This window comes from Dendrobates tinctorius, unplaced genomic scaffold (assembly GCF_039654945.1).
Source record: "Dendrobates tinctorius isolate UK_male_01 unplaced genomic scaffold, ASM3965494v1 ptg000163l, whole genome shotgun sequence".
In the NCBI taxonomy this organism is placed as follows: domain Eukaryota; kingdom Metazoa; phylum Chordata; class Amphibia; order Anura; family Dendrobatidae; genus Dendrobates; species Dendrobates tinctorius.
Window position 1 is genome coordinate 329,394 of NW_027361830.1, and position 19,454 is coordinate 348,847.

Consider the following 19,454-nt stretch of genomic DNA (forward strand, 5'->3'; position numbering starts at 1 on the left):
GCTTCGGTTTCTTTTCACTTTCACCCCCATACTTCTCCATTTTGTCACATCTCCTGTAATCCCCCCACCTAGCAAGGAACTATTCATTTCCCCCTCCATCCTCCCCAGCCACCTCACCTTCTCCTCAGAACTGTTCCTCCACATACAATCCTTTTTCTCCAGACACACACGGCCGCATCATGTCCTATCCTGCTCCCACCTTCTAATGCTCGATCTATTACTCCTCATTGCTGGCGACGTATCCCCAAATCCTGGCCCTCCTCAACACATTCCCACACTCATTTCTAACACCCTGCCATGATCCTCTACACGTTTTCGCAATGATGATAACCTCATACCCATTCATCCAGCTCCCACTCCTCCGGTCCCCCTACCTGGAGCACTCTGGAACACACGCTCAGTCTGCAATAAACTAACTGTCGTTCATCCATGACCTCTTCATCACCAACAAACTCTCCTTTCTCACTGAGACCTGGCTCACCCCCTCCGACTCAGCCTCTCCAGCTGCACTCTCTTATGGTGGATTCAATCTTTCTCACACCCCTCGCCCGAGCAACAAACGTGGTGGTGGAGTTGGCTTGCTCCTCTCAAATACCTGTTCCTTTACCCCAATTCCGCTACTCTTCCCTCATTTGAGGTGCACACCGTCCGCATCTACTCCCCTTCCAACCTCCAGCTGGCTGTCATCTACCGCTCCTCAGAACTAGCCATCTCCACCTTTCTCGATCACTTCACCACCTGGCTGCTTCATTTCCATTCTGCTGACATCCCCACTATCATCATGGGTGACTTCAACATCCCCATTGATGCTTCCACCCCAGCTGCCTCCAAACTTTTATCTCTGCCTCCTTTGGCCTCACTCAATAGTCCTCCGCGGCCACTCACAAAGATGGTCACACGCTGGACCTTATCTTCACCCGTCTCTGCTCCTTTACTCATCTCAGTAACTCATCCCTCCCCCTGTTTGACCACAACCTACTGACATTCTCTTCCCTCTGCTCTCCTAGCACGCAACCCCCACTCCACAAACTCTCTCACCCTCGCAGAAATCTCAAACACCTCAATTTACAACTGCTCTCTGAGTTCCTCCTCCCTCTTACAGAAATAGCTTCACTTCATGACACAGATGCTGCTGCCACCTTTTTATAACACCACAATAACAGAAGCACTTGATTCGGCCGCCCTCCTCACACATAGCAAAGCTCGCACAATCAACAGGCAGCACTGGCTGACCAGCCTCACTAAAGAACTGAGACAGGCTTCCAGGGTTGCTGAGCGGAGATGGAAGAAATCCCACTCTGCCAAGCACTTAACCGCATACAAGCAGTCCCTCACCAGCTTCAAGTCCACACTCACTGCCGCAAAGCAAACTTACCTCTCATCTCTCATATCCTCCCTGTCTCACAACCCTAAACAGCTTTTCAACACTTTCAATTCTCTACTCTGTCCCCCAGCACCTCCTCCCTCTCATCTCATTACCGCTGAAGACTTTGCCTCCTTCTTTAAGCAGAAGATTGATACGATCAGGGAAAGCTTTGGCCCACAGCCCCCAATGCCCCTATTAGTTGCTCAGCCCTGTTCCTCAAAAACCAACTTCTCCACCATGACGGAAGATCAGCTCTCCACCCTCCTTTCAAGATCACACCTCACCACTTGCACGCTTGACCCGCTCCCGTCACACCTCATACCTTACCTTGCCACAGTCTTCATCCCCACTCTAACACACCTCTTCAACCTCTCACTTACAAATGGTGTGCCCCCCTCATCCTTCAAACATGCCTTGATCACACCCATCCTCAAAAAGACCTCCCTCGATCCATCCTCGGTGTCTAGCTATTGCCCGATATCTCTTCTCCCTTATGCCTCAAAACTACTGGAACAGCATGTCCATCTTGAACTGTCCCCCCCTCCTCTCCTCCTGCTCCCTCTTTGATCACTTACAATCAGGTTTCCGACTGCATCACTCAACTGAAACTGCCCTAACTAAAGTCACCAACACCAAGAGCAAGTGACACTACTCTCTCCTCCTTCTCCTGGACCTGTCTTCTGCTATCGACACTGTGGACCATTCCCTCCTGCTCCAGATTCTCTCAACTCTGGGCATCACAGGCTTGGCCCTATCATGGATCTCATCATATCTAACAGACCAAACATTCAGTGTGTCCCTCTCCCACACCACCTCCTCACCCCGCCCCTTCTCTGTCGGTGTTCCTTAAAGCTCAGTTCTAGGACCCCTACTCTTCTCCATCTATACCTTCGATCTGGGACAGCTCATAGAATCCCACGGTCTCCAGTATCATCTCTATGCTGACGACACACAGATCTACCTATCTGGAACGGATCTCACCTCCTTATTGACCAAAATCCCACAATGTCTGTCCACTATTTCAGGTTTCTTCTCTGCTCGCTTTCTAAAACTGAACATGGACCAAACAGAATTCATAATCTTTCCCCCATCTCACTCCACCCCTCCACCAGACATATCCATTATCCATCAATGTCAATGGCTGCTCACTTTCCCCAGTCCCACATGCTCGGTGCCTCGGGGTGATCCTCGACACTGCCCTCTCTTTCAAGCCACATATCCAAACCCTAGCCTCCTCTTGCCGTCTCAAACTCAAAAACATTTCCCGGATCCGCGCATTCCTTGACCATGACACCACAAAAACACTAGTGCATGCCCTTATCATCTCCTGCCTTGACTACTGCAACCTCCTACTCTGTGGCCTCCCCTCTAGCACTCTGGCACCACTCCAATCCATCCTACATTCTGCTGCCCAACTAATCCACCTGCCTCTCCCCTATGCCAAGCCCTTCATTGGCTTCCTAGCGTCCAGAGGCTCCAGTTCAAAACCCTAACTATGACATACAAAGCCATCCACAACCTGTCTCCTCCCTACATCTGTGACATGGTCTCCAGCTACTTACCCACACACAATATTTGATCCTCCCAAGATCTCCTTCTCTACTCTCCTCTTATCTCTTCCTCCCACAACCGCATACAAGACTTCTCCCATGCTTCCCCCATACTCTGGAATTCTCTACCTCAACACATCAGACTCTCGCCTACCATGGAAGCCTTCAAAAATCACCTGAAGACCCACCTCTTCTGACAAGCATATAACCTGCAGTGACCCTCAGTCTACTGAACCACTGCATGACCAGCTCTACCCTCTCCTAGTGTATCCTCATCCACCCCCTGTAGACTGTGAGCCCTTGCAGGCAGGGACCTCTCTCCTCCTGTACTTATGTGTGTCTTGTATTGCTCATGTTTATTGTACTTGTCTATATTTGCCCCTTTTCACATGTAAAGCGCCATGGAATAAATGGCGCTATAAAATGTATAATAATAATAATAAAAGGCAGAGGTACGGAAAACCTGCTCTGGATGTTGTGTTTGAAAGAGACTGCAGTATGATAGTGTTGCAATCTGTTCCATTCCGGACCCAGGTTTTCCATGTGGCTGAAAGCGACAAGTTTCTGTGATTAAAAACCCTGCACCCTGCAGGAAAGGGTTAGTGAGGTCTGAGTGAGTCTGAGGAGCCTCAGGTGTGTCAGGGCCTGGAGGTGAACCGGAGGTAGATAGACTGGCATGTGTAACAGCTGCAAACAGATGGATATGGTGCCTGGCTGTGATCTGGAGGAAAACAAGTACTGTGTACAGGTGTGTGCTAGAGTAAAAAGACTAAAGGAGGCTGTAAGTGAGAGACATTGGCACGGCGTGCAGTCACCCATGGAAACTGGACAAAGTGAAGTCCGGCATGTTTAGGGACTGTGATGCAAAGCCATGTACTATGTACTGCTATGAACTGGTGTAAATTGAACACTGATAATATGCACTGAAGTTATATGCAATTGTGTGGATTGGAACCTTTCTGTGTGAAGATAATACATTAAAGAGACTTTTATGCTTGAACTTTGTGGGTCACTGCCTCATCACTGCGTACGGTGCTACCGCTGCAATTTTACACTAGCACTCTGCAGTAAAAATCTTTGAAAAGTCACAATTTTGTTGCAATTCGAGGCTGTGCTAAAATGTTGCGACTTTTGGGATTCTCCCACCTTTTTTACTCAGATCTGACACTTTGGGCATAGCTGGAAAGGGGGCATGGTGACCACCCCTCATCAAATTCATGAAAAGACTGGAGTAGGATTTGTGGAAGAGCACAAAGAGGTGTACACCACTCCTGATTCATGAAGAGGTGTACGTCTGATTCCAGTACATCTCCTCATGAAAACCGGCATGAATGCCGATCTTGAGGAATCTGGAACTATGACTCTACATTGGTTATGGAACTCGGATGAATATTACAACTCTCAAAGTTATAGTGGAAATAAACCATGAGCCTAAAGCTAAATATTAAAAATAAAACCTCAAATCTTATACACTACCCTTCTTTCCATGAAGCAGTCAATCTAGCAGTGAACCAAGTACAGAATAATACCCTTTACCTGGTAGCTATACACTCAATATCATCATGTCTTTCATTGCTTATGTTAAATTCACACCTAGAGCACCAGGAAGCAGCAGAAGGGCATGATCTCCACGTCCTGTGCGCTGATAATGAAGATTGGCACCATTAACCTGTGTTCTTCCAGATGTGATTGCTGTGCTGAAAAGAAACATATTTAGCAGGCTTGAGGGAATGAAATCATATTGTACTGTTGTCTCACGACTACAAGACACTTGCCAGCATTGGAGATACAGTAATGGTCAAAAGTTGGAACACACATGTACATGCAATGGTTTTCCTTGTACTTTTATATTGTGCACATTGTACATTAACACTGAAAGCAGCAAAACCACAAAGGGGCAAATATGAGACAAGGAGTAAAGAAATACAGGTACTTCTCACAAAATTAGAATATCATAAAAAAGTTAATTTATTTCAGTTCAATACAAAAAGTGAAACTCATATTATATAGAGTCATTACAAGCAAAGTGATATATTTCAAGTGTTTATTTCTGGTAATGTTGATGATTATGGTTTACAACCAATGACAACCCAAAAGTCATTATGTTGGTAAGCTAGAATAATTTTTTTTTTTTTTTTTTGGCATCAAGACTCTTCTTGAACTATTCCGTGAAATAATTCCTTTGAGAAATACAAATAGAAAGGAATGAGCAAATGTTCCACTATTTAAGATCAAGAAATTCAAGGCTTGAAATCTTCTAAAGTCTGTAGGTTTTTCCATCTCAACATACTTGGGTTAGTTTACCCTCTTGCCATGATGCTTTATTTATTTTATTTTTTTTATTCAATAGTTTTTTTTTATTAAGGATTTTTGGAAATAACAGGTATAACAAAGGAGGAGGGGAAGATTAACAGGTTCATCATAAGTACAATATAGCGTACAGTATTGATACACTGAAAAATAATATAACAAAAAATACACTGAAGTAATGAACCAGGGAATGAGAGAGGATAAACTGAAAATGTTGAAACTTTCCTCTCAGCTGGGGTAGGGGAAAGAACAGGGACATCAAAACAGTAAGTTAACAATGGGGGGGGGGGGAAATATATGAAAGGGTATACTCTCCAAGTGTAAAAATCTATAGGAATCCACCAAGTAAATTGGCTAATTCAAAACTCCACAGACTATCAGATCGTTTCCCTCAATGGTGGAAGGTGTACTTGCTATACATAGATTTGTTAAATACAGAATAATTTTTTTACGTCAGGCCACGCGCTCCATCTTTGTTGAGTTTTATCCTTTTTAGAAATGTCCCATGATAGAATTAGCTCATGTGAATAGAATGAGTCCATTCTCTGCCAAATGTCATCCAGTGATGGGATTGATTGTGATTTCCAGTTGGAGGCGAGGGCTTGTCTTGCAGCAGTAAGTACAAAAGAACAGAGCCATCTATTAGTATAAGGAAGATCAGTGATGCCTATGTTTAATAAAGCTAATGCAGGGCTCATTGGAACTGCGCATCCAGTACAAGCTGATAGTATCTGAAATATATCATCCCAAAAGGGTTTTAATTTACAACAAGGCCACCAAGAGTGTAAAAGCGTGCCTATTTCGCCACAGTTTTTCCAACAAAGAGGGGAAGTTCCTTGAAAGAAATGGGCTATATGATTAGGGGGGGACATACCAGCAAAGTTGAATTTTTTTGCAACTTCCATGTGGTTAATACACGATGAGCTTTTAAGGGGCCAGGATATGGCTAATTGCCATTTGTTCTTGGGTAAAGGAAGTGCCTAGGTCATTTTCCCATTTAACCATGTATTGAAGCTTATCATTTGTGGGAGAGTTAAGATAATTATAGGCGACTGAAACCCCTCTAGAAAATCCTTTTTTCCCCAGGATAAAATGTTGGATTGAATACTGGGCTACTTGGGAAAAAATTGCTGGATGAGAAGATAGGAAACTTTTCAATTGGACATAGGAGAAATAAAAATTACCAGGGAGTCGGTATGATGATCTTAGATCCTCAAAAGTTTTGAGGAAGACTCTTGAAAGTATGGCTTGCAAATTAGGCACACCATAATCATCCCAGCGATGGAATTGGGAAAATGGGACCACCAAATCAAAGCTTTTAAATGAGACATATTTCAACGGGATGTGCATCAGCTTTCTAGAGATCAACTCTTTCCACATTTTGAGGGCGTGTTCCATCACGGGAAGCGAGCAAGACTGTGATCCCGGGTGTAAGAACTCCGCCTCCATCATTAGTCTAGTAGAGTGGAGTTTGGTGTTGGATTTTTCTATTTGCTCCCAAGAGTGTTTGGATGTAGTATCCCACCACTCTTTAAGGGCGTCAATCATGCATGACTTATAATAAAGATGGATATTCGGCAGTCCCAAACCTCCCTCTCCCGTCTTATAAAATACCAAAGAACTCTGAAATCTAGACTTTTTACCACCCCAAATGAAGCGGAGTAGCAGGGTCTGGATTTCATCCTGCAGTTTTCTCGGTATGGGTAGTGGGATACATCTTAATGTATAAAATTTTTGGCAAAAATATAATCTAGCTAGAATAATTAGCAAAAACATCTGCAAAGGCTTCCTAAGCGTTTAAAAAGGTCCCTTAGTCTGTTTCAGTTGGCCCCACAATCATGGGGAAGACTGTTGACTTGACAGATGTCCAGAAGGCAGTTATTGACACACACCACAAGGCGGGTAAGCCACAAAAAGTCATTGCTAAAGAAGCTGGCTGTTCACAGAGTGCTGTATCCAAGCATATTAATGGAAAGTTGAGTGGAAGGAAAAAGTATGGTAGAAAAAAGCGCACAAGCAACTGGGATAATCGCAGCCTTGAAAGGATTGTTATGAAAAGGCCATTCAAAAATTTGGAGTCATTGCTTCAAGAGCCACTACATACAGATGTATATGTCATGATCCCAGTGCAGGTTTTTGAGCTGCACGTCAGGGGTTAACGTCTGGAGCTCAGTGCAGGTTTTGACCTGCACACCAGGGGTTAATGATTGTGGCCTCTTTCTGGTTCTGGGAGAGCTTCTTAAACCCCTGGGAAGCTCCAATCCCTGCCAGCTATACTTTTGCCTTTGGCCGAGTGTGCCTGTTCATTGTTATAGCTTGTTTATATGGTTCTGACCCGATTCTGTTTCCCGTTGTGAGTTTGCCTGCTGATTCTGTACTGTGCTATCCTCTCTGTGTATGACTCATTGCCTGTGATCTGACTACTCTCTGCTCGCACCTCTTGTACCTTCCAGCTATCTCTGTGTATGACTCTTTGGCTACGTCCTGACTATCCTCCCTGTCTATGCCCCTTGGTAACTTTGTCTCGCAGTTACCCTGCTAGGAGTTCTCTTGCAGCTCCTAGCTCTCTGGAGTTTAGGCCACGCCCCCAGAAGTCACGTGCTTCAGGTCCTGCGGCTCTGAAGTATGCATCTACTCGGCTGCTGCCCGCTTCACAGGTATCTTTGAGCACAGTTCGCTTTACTCAGGACACGCGCACTGGCAGTGAGCAAGTTCAGTGCCGTGTTTCTGACATTATAACTGGCCTAGTTTTTTTTTCTCTCCTCACTTCTGCAGCATGGACCCAATGTGTGCTTTATCTGAGCAGGTGAAATGCTTGACTCAGTCACTGCAGAAGCTTAGTTTGGAACACCAAGCTTTGGCCCAGTCCCAATGGCGGGTTGCGGACTCAGTTCAGGGGGTACTTTCCAGCAGGTGGGGAATAGAGATGTCATTTTAGTCCCACCCAAATCCCCGGTTAAATTGCCAGGTACATTTTCTGGTTACAAAGATGATTTCAGAGCATTTAAGGAGGGCTATAAGCTCTTTTTCTCTTTGAGACCCCGCTCCTCTGGGGATGAGAAACAGAGGGAGGGGGTGGTTATGTCCCTGCTTAGGGGGTCCCCACAAGCCTGGGCATTTTCGCTTTCCTCTTCTGCCCCTGAGAGAATGTCTGTGGATGCGTTTTTTGAAGCCTTAGGGCTTATTTATGATGAGCCTGATAGAGTGCATTTGGCTGAGGACAAGGTGATGAGTGTCTGTCAGGGGGAGCACTCGGCCGAATGGTTTTGTACTGAATTCAGACGTTGGGCAGCTGAGATTTCCTGGAGTGACGCCGCCCTTCGGGGGCTGTTCCATAGAGGCCTGTGTGAACGTCTGACGGATGCTTTGGCACTCCATCCTCCGCCTGACTCCCTGGAGGATGCCATGACCCAAGCGGTTCGCATGGATCGCAGACTGCGGGCTAGAGGTGTTATGCAACGGGAAACACCATTATTCTTCAGTGTAGAAGAGTCCCGGGCTCTTCCTGTGGCTATGGAGGTGAGCGCTGTCACCTGTGAGGAAAAGGAAAGAAGACGCCGCCGGGAGAAGCAGTTGTGCTTCTATTGTGGGGAATCTGGACACTGGAAGAAGGACTGCCCCTCCTGTCCGTCATCCTCCAAGATGGCGGGAAACGACTAGGTCTGAGTAGTAGTCGAGGAGGCTACCCAGACCTTCAGGTACAATTTTCCTCACGTGCAAAAATGGTGCTAAAGGTGGAACTGGAACGTGGTAATGGTCCGGTTCAGACTACTGCTTTTGTTGACTGTGGTTCTGCTGTGAACCTGATTGATACCAAAGTTATGACTCTTAATAAGATAGGGACAGTCAGGCTTCAGGATCCTGTTAAACTTGTGGCAATTAACTCGTCTCCTCTTAGCCAGGATGGTATCTGTTGCAGGTCTGAACTTTTTTCTCTAAAAGTGGGTTCCACTCATGTTAGAAAAACTAAGTTGTCTTGTGCTAGATAACTTGCCTGCAGGACTGGTACTGAGGATGCCTTGGCTTCAATGCCATAATCCTACCATTGACTGGGTTACAGGGGAGATCACTCAATGGGGATGTAAGGATAAATGTGGTAACCTGGGACATCTTCTTAACGCTGTTAAATCTGTATCTGTGTCGTCTGTCGGTCTGGAAGGTATTCCGGAGTACCTGAAGGATTTCAAAGACGTTTTTTCCGAAAGTGAGGCTGAGGTGCTGCCACCACATAGATCCTACGATTGTGCCATTGATTTAGTACCCGGAGCCACATTACCTAAGGCTCGATTGTTCAATTTGTCAGGGCCTGAGCGCCAAGCCATGAAGGAGTACATAGCTGAGAGTCTCCGCAAAGGGCATATCAGGCCTTCTGTGTCACCTGTGGCAGGAGGATTCTTCTTTGTGAAGAAGAAAGATGGAGGTTTGCGGCCGTGCCTCGACTTTCGAGAACTGAACAAGATAACGGTTAGGAACACTTACCCACTTCCCCTCATCCCAGACTTATGTAACCAGTTAGCTGGGGCCCAATGGTTCTCCAAGTTAGATCTGCGGGGGGCCTACAATCTGATAAGGGTTCGGGAAGGGGACGAGTGGAAAACTGCGTTCCTCACATCAGAAGGACTCTTTGAGAACCTGGTAATGCTGTTTGGGTTAACTAATGCACCCGCTATTTTCCAGAATTTCATCAATGTTTTGTTTTCTGACCTGATAGACCGTTTTGCTATTATTTATTTGGATGACATTTTGGTGTATTCCCCTGACAGCCAATCTCACTTGCAACATCTGCAGACAGTTCTCCAGAGACTCAGGGAGAACAGATTGTTCGCTAAATTGGAAAAATGTTCGTTTTTTGTACAGGAACTGTCTTTTTTGGGGTTGATTGTGTCCTGTGAGGGGTTTCGTATGGATCCTAAGAAGGTACTGGCGATCGCTGACTGGGTTCAGCCTCGAGATTTCAAGGGGCTCCAGCGCTTCTTAGGATTTTCGAACTATTATCGAAGATTCATTAAAGGTTTATCACAAGTGGTTAAACCACTCACAGATCTTACCCAGAAGGGCGCTGATGTAAAAAATTGGTCTGTACTCACTAAGGAGTCCTTCTCAGCGATTAAGAAATGTTTCATGTCTGCCCCGGTGTTGGTACAACCAGACCCGTCCAAACCATTCATTGTGGAGGAGGATGCTTCTGAAGTGGGGGTGGGGGCTGTGCTGTCCCAGGGTCCGGCCACCCTTACCAATCTCAAACCCTGTGCCTTCTTCTCCAAGAAGTTCTCAGCTGAGAAAAACTATGATGTAGGCAATAGAGAACTTCTTGCGGTCAAGCTGGTGTTTGAGGAATGGAGGCACTTTTTGGCAGGGGCGGCTCACCCTATCACGGTTGTCACGGATCACAAAAATTTGGCATACCTTGAATCTGCTAAGAGGCTTACTCCTAGATAAGCCCGTTGGTCACTTTTTTTTCACGATTTCAGTTCTTCATTACTTTTCGACCGGGGTCCAAAAATGTTAAAGCAGATGCCCTGTCCAGAAGTTTTGACCCAGTGTCTCCCCCGAGCCGCCGTCCTGCATTCTTCCCCCAGGGGTGGTAGTGGCGGGGGTCTCAACTGAGTTGGAACAAGAAATTCTAAGGGCTCAGGCCCTAGCTCCGGCAACCAGGCCAGGGGATAAACTGTTTATTCCAGATTCAATGCGGCCTAGACTTCTGCATGAGTTTCATGAGTCTAGGCTGAGTGCTCATCCAGGTATCACGGCTACTAGAGAGGCAGTAGCCAGGGGTTTTTGGTGGCCTTCATTAAGGTCCGATGTCAAGGAATTTGTTTCTGCTTGTGGCGTGTGTGCCCATTCCAAAAGTTCGCATAACCGGCCGGCTGGGGAACTCATACTTTTACCAGTTCCTGATAGGCCATGGACTCATCTTTCCATGGATTTTATTACCGGCCTTCCACCTTCCAGGGGCAATACCGTGATCTGGGTGGTGGTGGATAGGTTTTCTAAACAGGCCCATTTCATTCCCTTGGCAGCATTACCCTCAGCAGAAACATTATCAAGGTTGTTTGTGCAGCATGTGGCCCGATTGCATGGGGTACCCCTGAATGTTGTGTCTGACAGAGGTGTGCAGTTTGTAGCCAAATTTTGGAGGGCGTTCTGTATGAAATTGGGCATCTCACTCTCCGTCTCGTCGGCATATCACCCGGAGAGTAATGGTCAGACAGAACGCACCAATAAATCCCTGGAACAAATTCTCAGGTGTCTGACCTCCGCCAGACAGGTGGATTGGTGTGATGCGTTACAGTTGGCGGAATTCGCTTTTAACAACCGGGTGAGTCAGTCCACCAACATGTCCCCATTCCTGATTAACTATGGGCTTAATCCGCATTTTGGGGAGTTTTCATGGGTGGATTCCGGTTGTCCAGGGGTAGAGGGGTCCGTTCAATGGTTAAAAAACCTCTGGGCTGAAGTCCAGCGTAATATCTCTCGGGCCCAGGGGAGGTACAAGTATTTTGCTGACAAAAAGAGAGCCTCGGAAGACATGTTTCTGGTGGGAGAGAAGGTTTGGCTTTCCACACGTAACATCAACTTAAAGGTACCATCAGCTAAGTTGGGACCAAAGTTCATTGGTCCGTACGAGATTATGGAGACAGTCAACCCAGTGGCATATAGGTTGCGTCTCCCCGCCTCCTTAAAAATATCCAATGTGTTCCATAAATAATAAATCCGTAGGGTCTGTCAAAGAGGACTCCGAGTCTGTTGTTCCTCCAGTGCTGGTGGAGGGTCATTTGGAGTATGAAGTCGGACATATTGTGGACTCTCGGCGGGTGCGCCGCTCTTTGCAGTACCTGGTCCACTGGAAGGGATATGGACCAGAGGAGCGCTCATGGGTCCCTACTCGCTCTGTACATGCAGATTGCCTCGTTCGGGCTTTCCATGCCTGGGAGGCCAGAGGCCCCTCGTTGAGAGGGGGGTACTGTCATGATCCCAGTGCAGGTTTTTGAGCTGCACGTCAGGGGTTAATGTCTGGAGCTCAGTGCAGGTTTTGACCTGCACACCTGGGGTTAATGATTGTGGCCTCTTTCTGGTTCTGGGAGAGCTTCTTAAACCTCTGGGAAGCTCCAATCCCTGCCAGTTATACTTTTGCCTTTGGCCGAGTGTACTGACCACTGTGTGCCTGTGCCTGTTCGTTGTTATAGCTTGTTTATATGGTTCTGACCTGGTTCAGTTTCCCGTTGTGAGTTTGCCTGCTGATTCTGTATTGTGCTATCCTCTCTGTGTATGACTCATTGCCTGTGATCTGACTACTCTCTGCTCACCCCTCTTGTACCTTCCAGCTATCTGTGTATGACTCATTGGCTGCGTCCTGACTATCCTCCCTGTCTATGCCCCTTGGTAACTTTGTCTCGCAGTTACCCTGCTAGGAGCTCTCTTGCAGCTCCTAGCTCTCTGGAGTTTAGGCCCCGCCCCTAGCAGTCACGTGCTTCAGGTCCTGCGGCTCTGAAGTACGCATCTACTCGGCTGCTGCCCGCTTCACAGGTATCTTTGAGCACAGTTCGCTTTACTCACGACACGCGCACTGGCAGTGAGCAAATTCAGTGCGGTGTTTCTGACAGTATCTAGGACATGGGTTATAAGTGTCACATTCCTTGTAGCAAGCCACTTATGACCAATACACAATGCCAGAAGCAGCGTCGGACTGGAACACCTTGGGCCCACCAGAGAAAATCATTCTTGGGGCCCACTATGTAGCTGCATAGAGTTAAATACCAGACCACCAATTTTGCGGTAAAACACGCTAATATCCGGGTATAATATAAGGTTGTACATGTCTTAATTATGTAGCAGGAGTTGGGGTAGCCCCCTCATAGAATATAAAGCAGCCCCCTCACATAGTATAATGCAGCCATCTCATAGAATATAATACTGCCCCCCTCATAGGGTATAATACTGCCCCCCTCATAGGGAATAATGCACCCCCTCATAGGGTATAATACTGCCCCCCTCATAGGGTATAATACTGCCCCCCTCATAGGGTATAATGCACCCCCTCATAGGGAATAATGCTGCCCCCTCATAGGGTATAATACTGCCCCCCTCATAGGGTATAATGCTGCCCCCTCAGGGTATAATGCTGCCCTCCTCATAGGGTATAATGCACCCCCTCATAGGGAATAATGCTGCCCTCCTCATAGGGTATAATGCTGCCCCCTCATAGGGTATAATGCTGCCCCCTCATAGGGTATAATACTGCCCCCCTCATAGGGTATAATACTGCCCCCCTCATAGGGTATAATGCTATATAGATATATAGATATAGAGTTAGATAGATATAGATAGAAAGATAGATGTAGAAATAGATAGATATAGAGATAGATAGTAGATAATGGACAGAAAGTAGATAATGGATAGATATAGATAGAAAGATTCATAGAGATAGATATAAATATAGATATAGAAAGAAATATAGATAGATAGATCGATAGATAGATAGATATAGAGATAGATAGCCATAGATAGAAAGATATAGAGATAGATAGATATATAGATAGAGATAGATAATAGATAGAGATATACAGATATAATAATAATAATAATAATAATAATAATATTATAGACATATATAGATAGATATAGAGATAAATATATATAGATAGATGGCTATAAATAAAAATAGATATAGAGATATATATATATAGAGATAGATATAATAGATATAGAGATAGATATAGAGACAAATAGATATAGAAAGATAGATATAGAGATAGATATAGAGATAATAGCTAGATATAGAGATATGTATAGAGATAGATAGATATAGAGTTAGAAAGATAGATAGATAGAGATAGCTAGATAGATAGATGGATAGATAGATATAGATAATAGAGATAATAGATAGATATAATAGATAGATATAGAGATAGATATAGAGATAGATGGATAGATCAATAGATAGATAGATAAAGAGAGAGAGATGGAGATAGAGATAGAGATAGAGATAGATAATGAGATATAGAGATAGATATAGAGATATAGTGTTAGATAGAAAGATAGATATAGAGATAGATAGATATAGAGATAGATATGGATATAGAGATAACAGATATAGAGATAGATAGATATAGAGATAGATAGATATAGAGATAGATAGATAGATAGATAGATATAGAGATAATATATAGATAGATAGATATAGAGATAATATATAGATAGCTATAGAGAGAGATATAGAGATAGATATAGAGAGAAACAGATATAGAGATAGATAGGTAGATAGATATAGAGATAATAGATAGATATAGAGATAGATAGATATAGATATAAAGATAGAGACAGAGAGAGCGGTAGATAGAGAGAGAGATAGAGAGAGAGATAGATATAGAGAGAGATAGATACAGAGATCGATAAATAGAGAGATAGATATAGATATAGATAATAGATAGAGATAGATAGATAAAGATAGATAATAAATATAGAGATAACAGATAGATATAGAGATAGAGTAAGATAAAAAGATATAGAGATAGGTAGATATAGATAATAGAGATAGCTAGATAGACATAATAGATAGATATAGATATAGATAGATATAGAGATAGATAGAAAGATAGATATAGAGATAGATGTAGAGATAGAAAGATAGATATAGAGATAGAGCGATAGATAGATAGAGATATATATAATAGATAGAGATAAATAGATAGATAGATAGATATAGAGATAGATAGATATAGAGATAGAAAGATAGATATACAGAGAGATAGATATAGAGATAGAGATAAATAGATAGATATAGAGAGAGATATAGAGAGAAATAGATATAGATATAGAGATAATAGATATATATAGAGATAGATAGATATAGATATAGAGAGAGATAGATACAGAGAAAAGATATAGAGATAAATAGATAGAGAAAGATAGATATATAGATATAGAGATAGAAAGATAGATATACAGAGAGATAGATATAGAGATAGATAGAGATATATAGATAGATAGCTATAGAGATAGATATAGAGAGAAATAGATATAGATATAGAGATAGATATAGAGATAGATATATAGATATAGAGATAGATATAGAGATAGAGCGATAGATAGCGAGAGATATAGATATAGAGATAGATACAGAGAAAAGATATAGAGATAGATAGATACAGAGAAAAGATATAGAGATAGATAACGGATAAATAGATAGATAGGTATAGAGATAGATAGATATAGATATTAGATAGAGATATATATATATATATATATAGATAAAGATAGATAGATGGTAGCTAGATAGATAATATAGAGATAATAGATATAGAGATAGAGTAAGATAGATAGATAGAGATAGATAGACATAATAGATAGATATAGAGATATATATAGAAAGATATAGAGATAGATGTAGAGATAGAAAGATAGATATAAAGATAGAGCGATAGATAGAGATAGATATAGAAATAGATATAGATAATAGATAATAGATAGATATAGATAATAGATAGAAAGATAGATAAAAGAGAGATAGAGAGAGAGATATATAGAGATATATAGAGATAGATAGAGAGAGACAGATAGAGAGAGCGAGAGAGATATAAAAACAAAACAAAACACGATACTCACCTCTCCTCCTCGCTCCCACGCTGATCCCGGCTTCAGTGTCAGGAGCTGCCCCCTCTGCCAGACACACAGCGGGTGCGCGATGTAGTGACGTCATCGCGCACTGGCTGTGAGTCAGGAGCAGAGAGGACTGAGGGCGGCACCGGCCCTGATTTACAGCTGTCGTCTGCAGAGCGGCTTACTGGGCTGGGGGCGGGGCCTCTGGGGGTGGAGACCTGCTTCGCAGTGAATATTCATTTCTCTTTAGCAGCGGGGACAGGGGCTCCTGCCTCCTGACACCCGCTGCTGCTCCGCTGGCAGGGGCCCCCATAGCAGCTGCATGGTGTGCGACACACCATTGGCTGGGGGCCCCTGGAGCAGCGGGGGCCCTAGGCAACTCCTGGCCCTGTATGCCAGCAGGTGCCAGGGCCCACCAGATGCCAGGGCCCACCGGAGAATCCTCCGGTTCTCCGGTGGGCCAGTCCGACGCTGGCCAGAAGTGTCAAGGAGAAAAAGAACTGTACTGTTGCTCAGTGGTCCAAGGTGTTGTTTTCATGTGAAAGGAAATATTGCATTTCATTTGGAAATCAAGGGAAGAGTGGAGAGAGCAGCACCTCCATGCCACACCGCATTGATGCAGTAATTGATACAAAATGATCCTCAATCAAGTATTGAGTGCATTTACAGAACATACACTTCAGTAGGCAACATTTCGGATTTTAAAATCATTTGTCAAGCTGGTGTTATAAAGTATTCTTAATTACTGACAATCACTTTTGGGTTTTCATTGGCTGTAAGCCATGATCATCAACATTAACAGAAGTAAATACTTGAAATAGATCAGTCTGTTCGTAATGACTCTATGTAATATCATAGAATCGTAGAGTTGGAAGGGACCTCCTGGGCCATCTGGTCCAACCCCCTGCTCAAAGCAGAATTCGCTAAATCATCCCAGACAGATGTTTGTCCAGCCTCTGTTTGAAGACTTCCATTGAAGGAGAACTCACCACCTCTCGTGGCAGCCTGTTCCACTCATTGATCACTCTAACTGTCAAATAGTTTTTTTTCTAATATCTAATCTGTGTCTCCTCCCATTCAGTTTCATCCCATTGCTTCTAATCTTTCCTTGTGCAAATGAGAATAAAGATGATCCTTCTATAATGTGACATCCCTTGAGATATTTGTAGACAGCTATTAAGTCCCCTCTCAGTCTTCTCTTCTGCAAGCTAAACATTCCCAAATCCTGCAACGTTTCCTCATAAGACAGGGTTTGCAGACTGGTCACCATTCTGGTTGCTCTTTTCTGAACTTGCTCCAGTTTGTTGATGTCTTTTTTAAAATGTGGCGCCCAAAACTGGACACAATATTCCAGATGAGGTCTGACCAAAGAGGAGTAGAGGGCAATAATGACTTCACGTGATCTAGACTGTATGCTTCTGTTTAAACATCCTAGAATTGCATTTGCCATTTTTGCTGCTGCATCACACTGTTGACTCATATTCAGTCTGTGATCAATTAGTATACCCAAGTCTTTTTCACATGTGCTTTTGCTTAGCCCTATTCCTCCCATTTTGTATATGCTTTTTTCATTTTTATTGCCAAGATGTAGTACTTTGCATTTTTCCCTGTTAAAAACCATTCTGTTAGTTGCTGCCCACTGCTCCAGTTTATTTATATCTTTTTGAATCCTCTCTCTTCTCTAGTATTAGCTATTCCTCCTAGCTTTGTGTCATCAGCAAATTTAATCAGTTTACCCTCAATTCCTTCATCTAAATTTAATCGTTGATAAAGATGTTGAACAATACAGGTCCCAGGACAAAGCCCTGTGGTACCCCACTTGAGACATTCTCCAAGTGGATGTGTAGCCATTTACGACCACTCTTTGGGTCCGATCACTAAGCCAGTTATGAATCCACCTAACAGTTGCTGTTGTGAGTTCATTTTCTGGTCTACCAGTTGTGAGTTCTCCTTCCAGGCTCCCTCTGGTGGTAACAGGAGGTAGTGAGGCTGATTTAATCAGTGGAGATCTGCCACCTGATAAGGAGGATGACGATTGGACCTCAGGAATCTCAGACTGGATTTAAGACAGCCGACGCCCTGTGCTGGTGATTCCTTCTGGCTTGTCAGGTCTTGGTTCTCAGCTCTGTTCCAGTCAGCTCAAGCTAAGTTTTTCTGCTAATGTTCACACTTGATTTTGTTGGTCTATTCAGTTTTTTTGTGTGGTCAGCCAGCTCCGACTGGGGCTGTGCTGAATTTCCACTCTTATTTATCTGTATTTGCCAATTTGCTTTTTGTCCCTTATTAGATTGGCCTCTTTTTGCTCTGTCTCAGAATATTTCAGAGTGCTGATATAGTGGGAGAAGTCTAGTGACTTCAGGGTTAATTTTGTTATCAGAAGTGTTGGACATTATTTTTGTAGGTTTTTGGCAGATTGCAGACAGTGTCTTTCCTTTCCTATCCTTTCTAGTTAGTTTGGGCCCCATCATTTGCTCAGCCTATTTTCCTGCCTGTGTTTGTGTTTTCATCTTGTTTCACCGTCAATACATGTGTGGGGGCTGTCTTTCCTTTGGGGTCTGCTCTGGGGCAGTTAGTTTTCCCCTTTTCTTGCTTCAGGCTTATGTAGTTCTCCGGCTGTGATGAAGCATCTAGGTTCATCGTAGGAAGCTCCACGGCTGCTGCTAGTTGTTGTAGTTAGGATCAGGGATCTGCAATCTGCATAGTTACCAACCTCTCTGGTTTTCTGTGACTTGGCTTGTTTTGTTTTTTCCTCCTCGGTAACCCATTCATAACAAGTTGCCTTGTCCATTCCATACTTAGCCATTTTTTCAATAAGGATTGTGTGACATACTTTGTCAAATACTTTGCTGAAGTCAAGATATACTATATCTACAGAATTTCCCTGATCCACCCAATCAGTGATTCTGTCATAGAAGGAAATTAAGTTAGTTTGACATGACTTATTAGTTACAAACCCATGCTGACTCTGTTTAATCACTTCATTCTTGTCCAGGTACTTACATACATGTTGTTTAATAATTTGTTCAAAGATCTTTCCTGGTATAGAAGTCAAACTCACCGGCCTATAGTTCCCTGGATCCACCTTCTTCCCCTTTTTGAAGATAGGAACAACATTTGTTCTCCAGTCTTCTGGGACTTCTCCTGTTCTCTAAGAATTTTCAAAGATTATGGAGAGGGGTTCAAAAATTTATTCTGCTATCTCCTTCAGAACTCTGTGGTGTAATTCATCTGGACCTGGAGACTTGAATTCATTTAGGTTAGCTAAGTGTTTCCTCACTAACTTTCTGTTTATAGATATCCTGGATTCTTCTATTCCCTTAATAGGACAGTGAAGAACCGTTGATGTTACATTTCCTTTCTGAGAGAAAACAGATGCAAAATAGGAAGTTAAAAGTTCGGCCTTCTCAACACCCTGTCTTACCATTTCATCATTTTCATCCTGTAAAAATCCTATAGCATCTTTGACTTTTCTTTTACTTTTGACATATCCCCAAAATCCTTTATTATTGCTTTTGACATCTCTTGCAAGCCTCAATTCATTGTCAGCATTAGATAATCTGATTTGTACCCTGCAATTTCTGCAGACAGCATTATATTTTTCTTTAGCTATGCCTCCCTCTTTCCATTTT

General features: G+C 43.5%; 1 protein-coding gene across 3 annotated transcripts in view; it reads right to left on the reverse strand.

Moving 5' to 3' along the window:
- BPHL (biphenyl hydrolase like) overlaps positions 1–19,454 on the reverse strand; it is a 102,472-nt gene that overhangs the window by 53,423 nt on the left and 29,595 nt on the right. For all 3 annotated transcript variants that reach the window (XM_073550126.1, XM_073550127.1, XM_073550128.1), the window contains exon 2: positions 4,510–4,613. In XM_073550126.1, the coding sequence (XP_073406227.1) occupies positions 4,510–4,613 (104 nt within the window). The remainder of the gene's footprint in view (positions 1–4,509; positions 4,614–19,454) is intronic.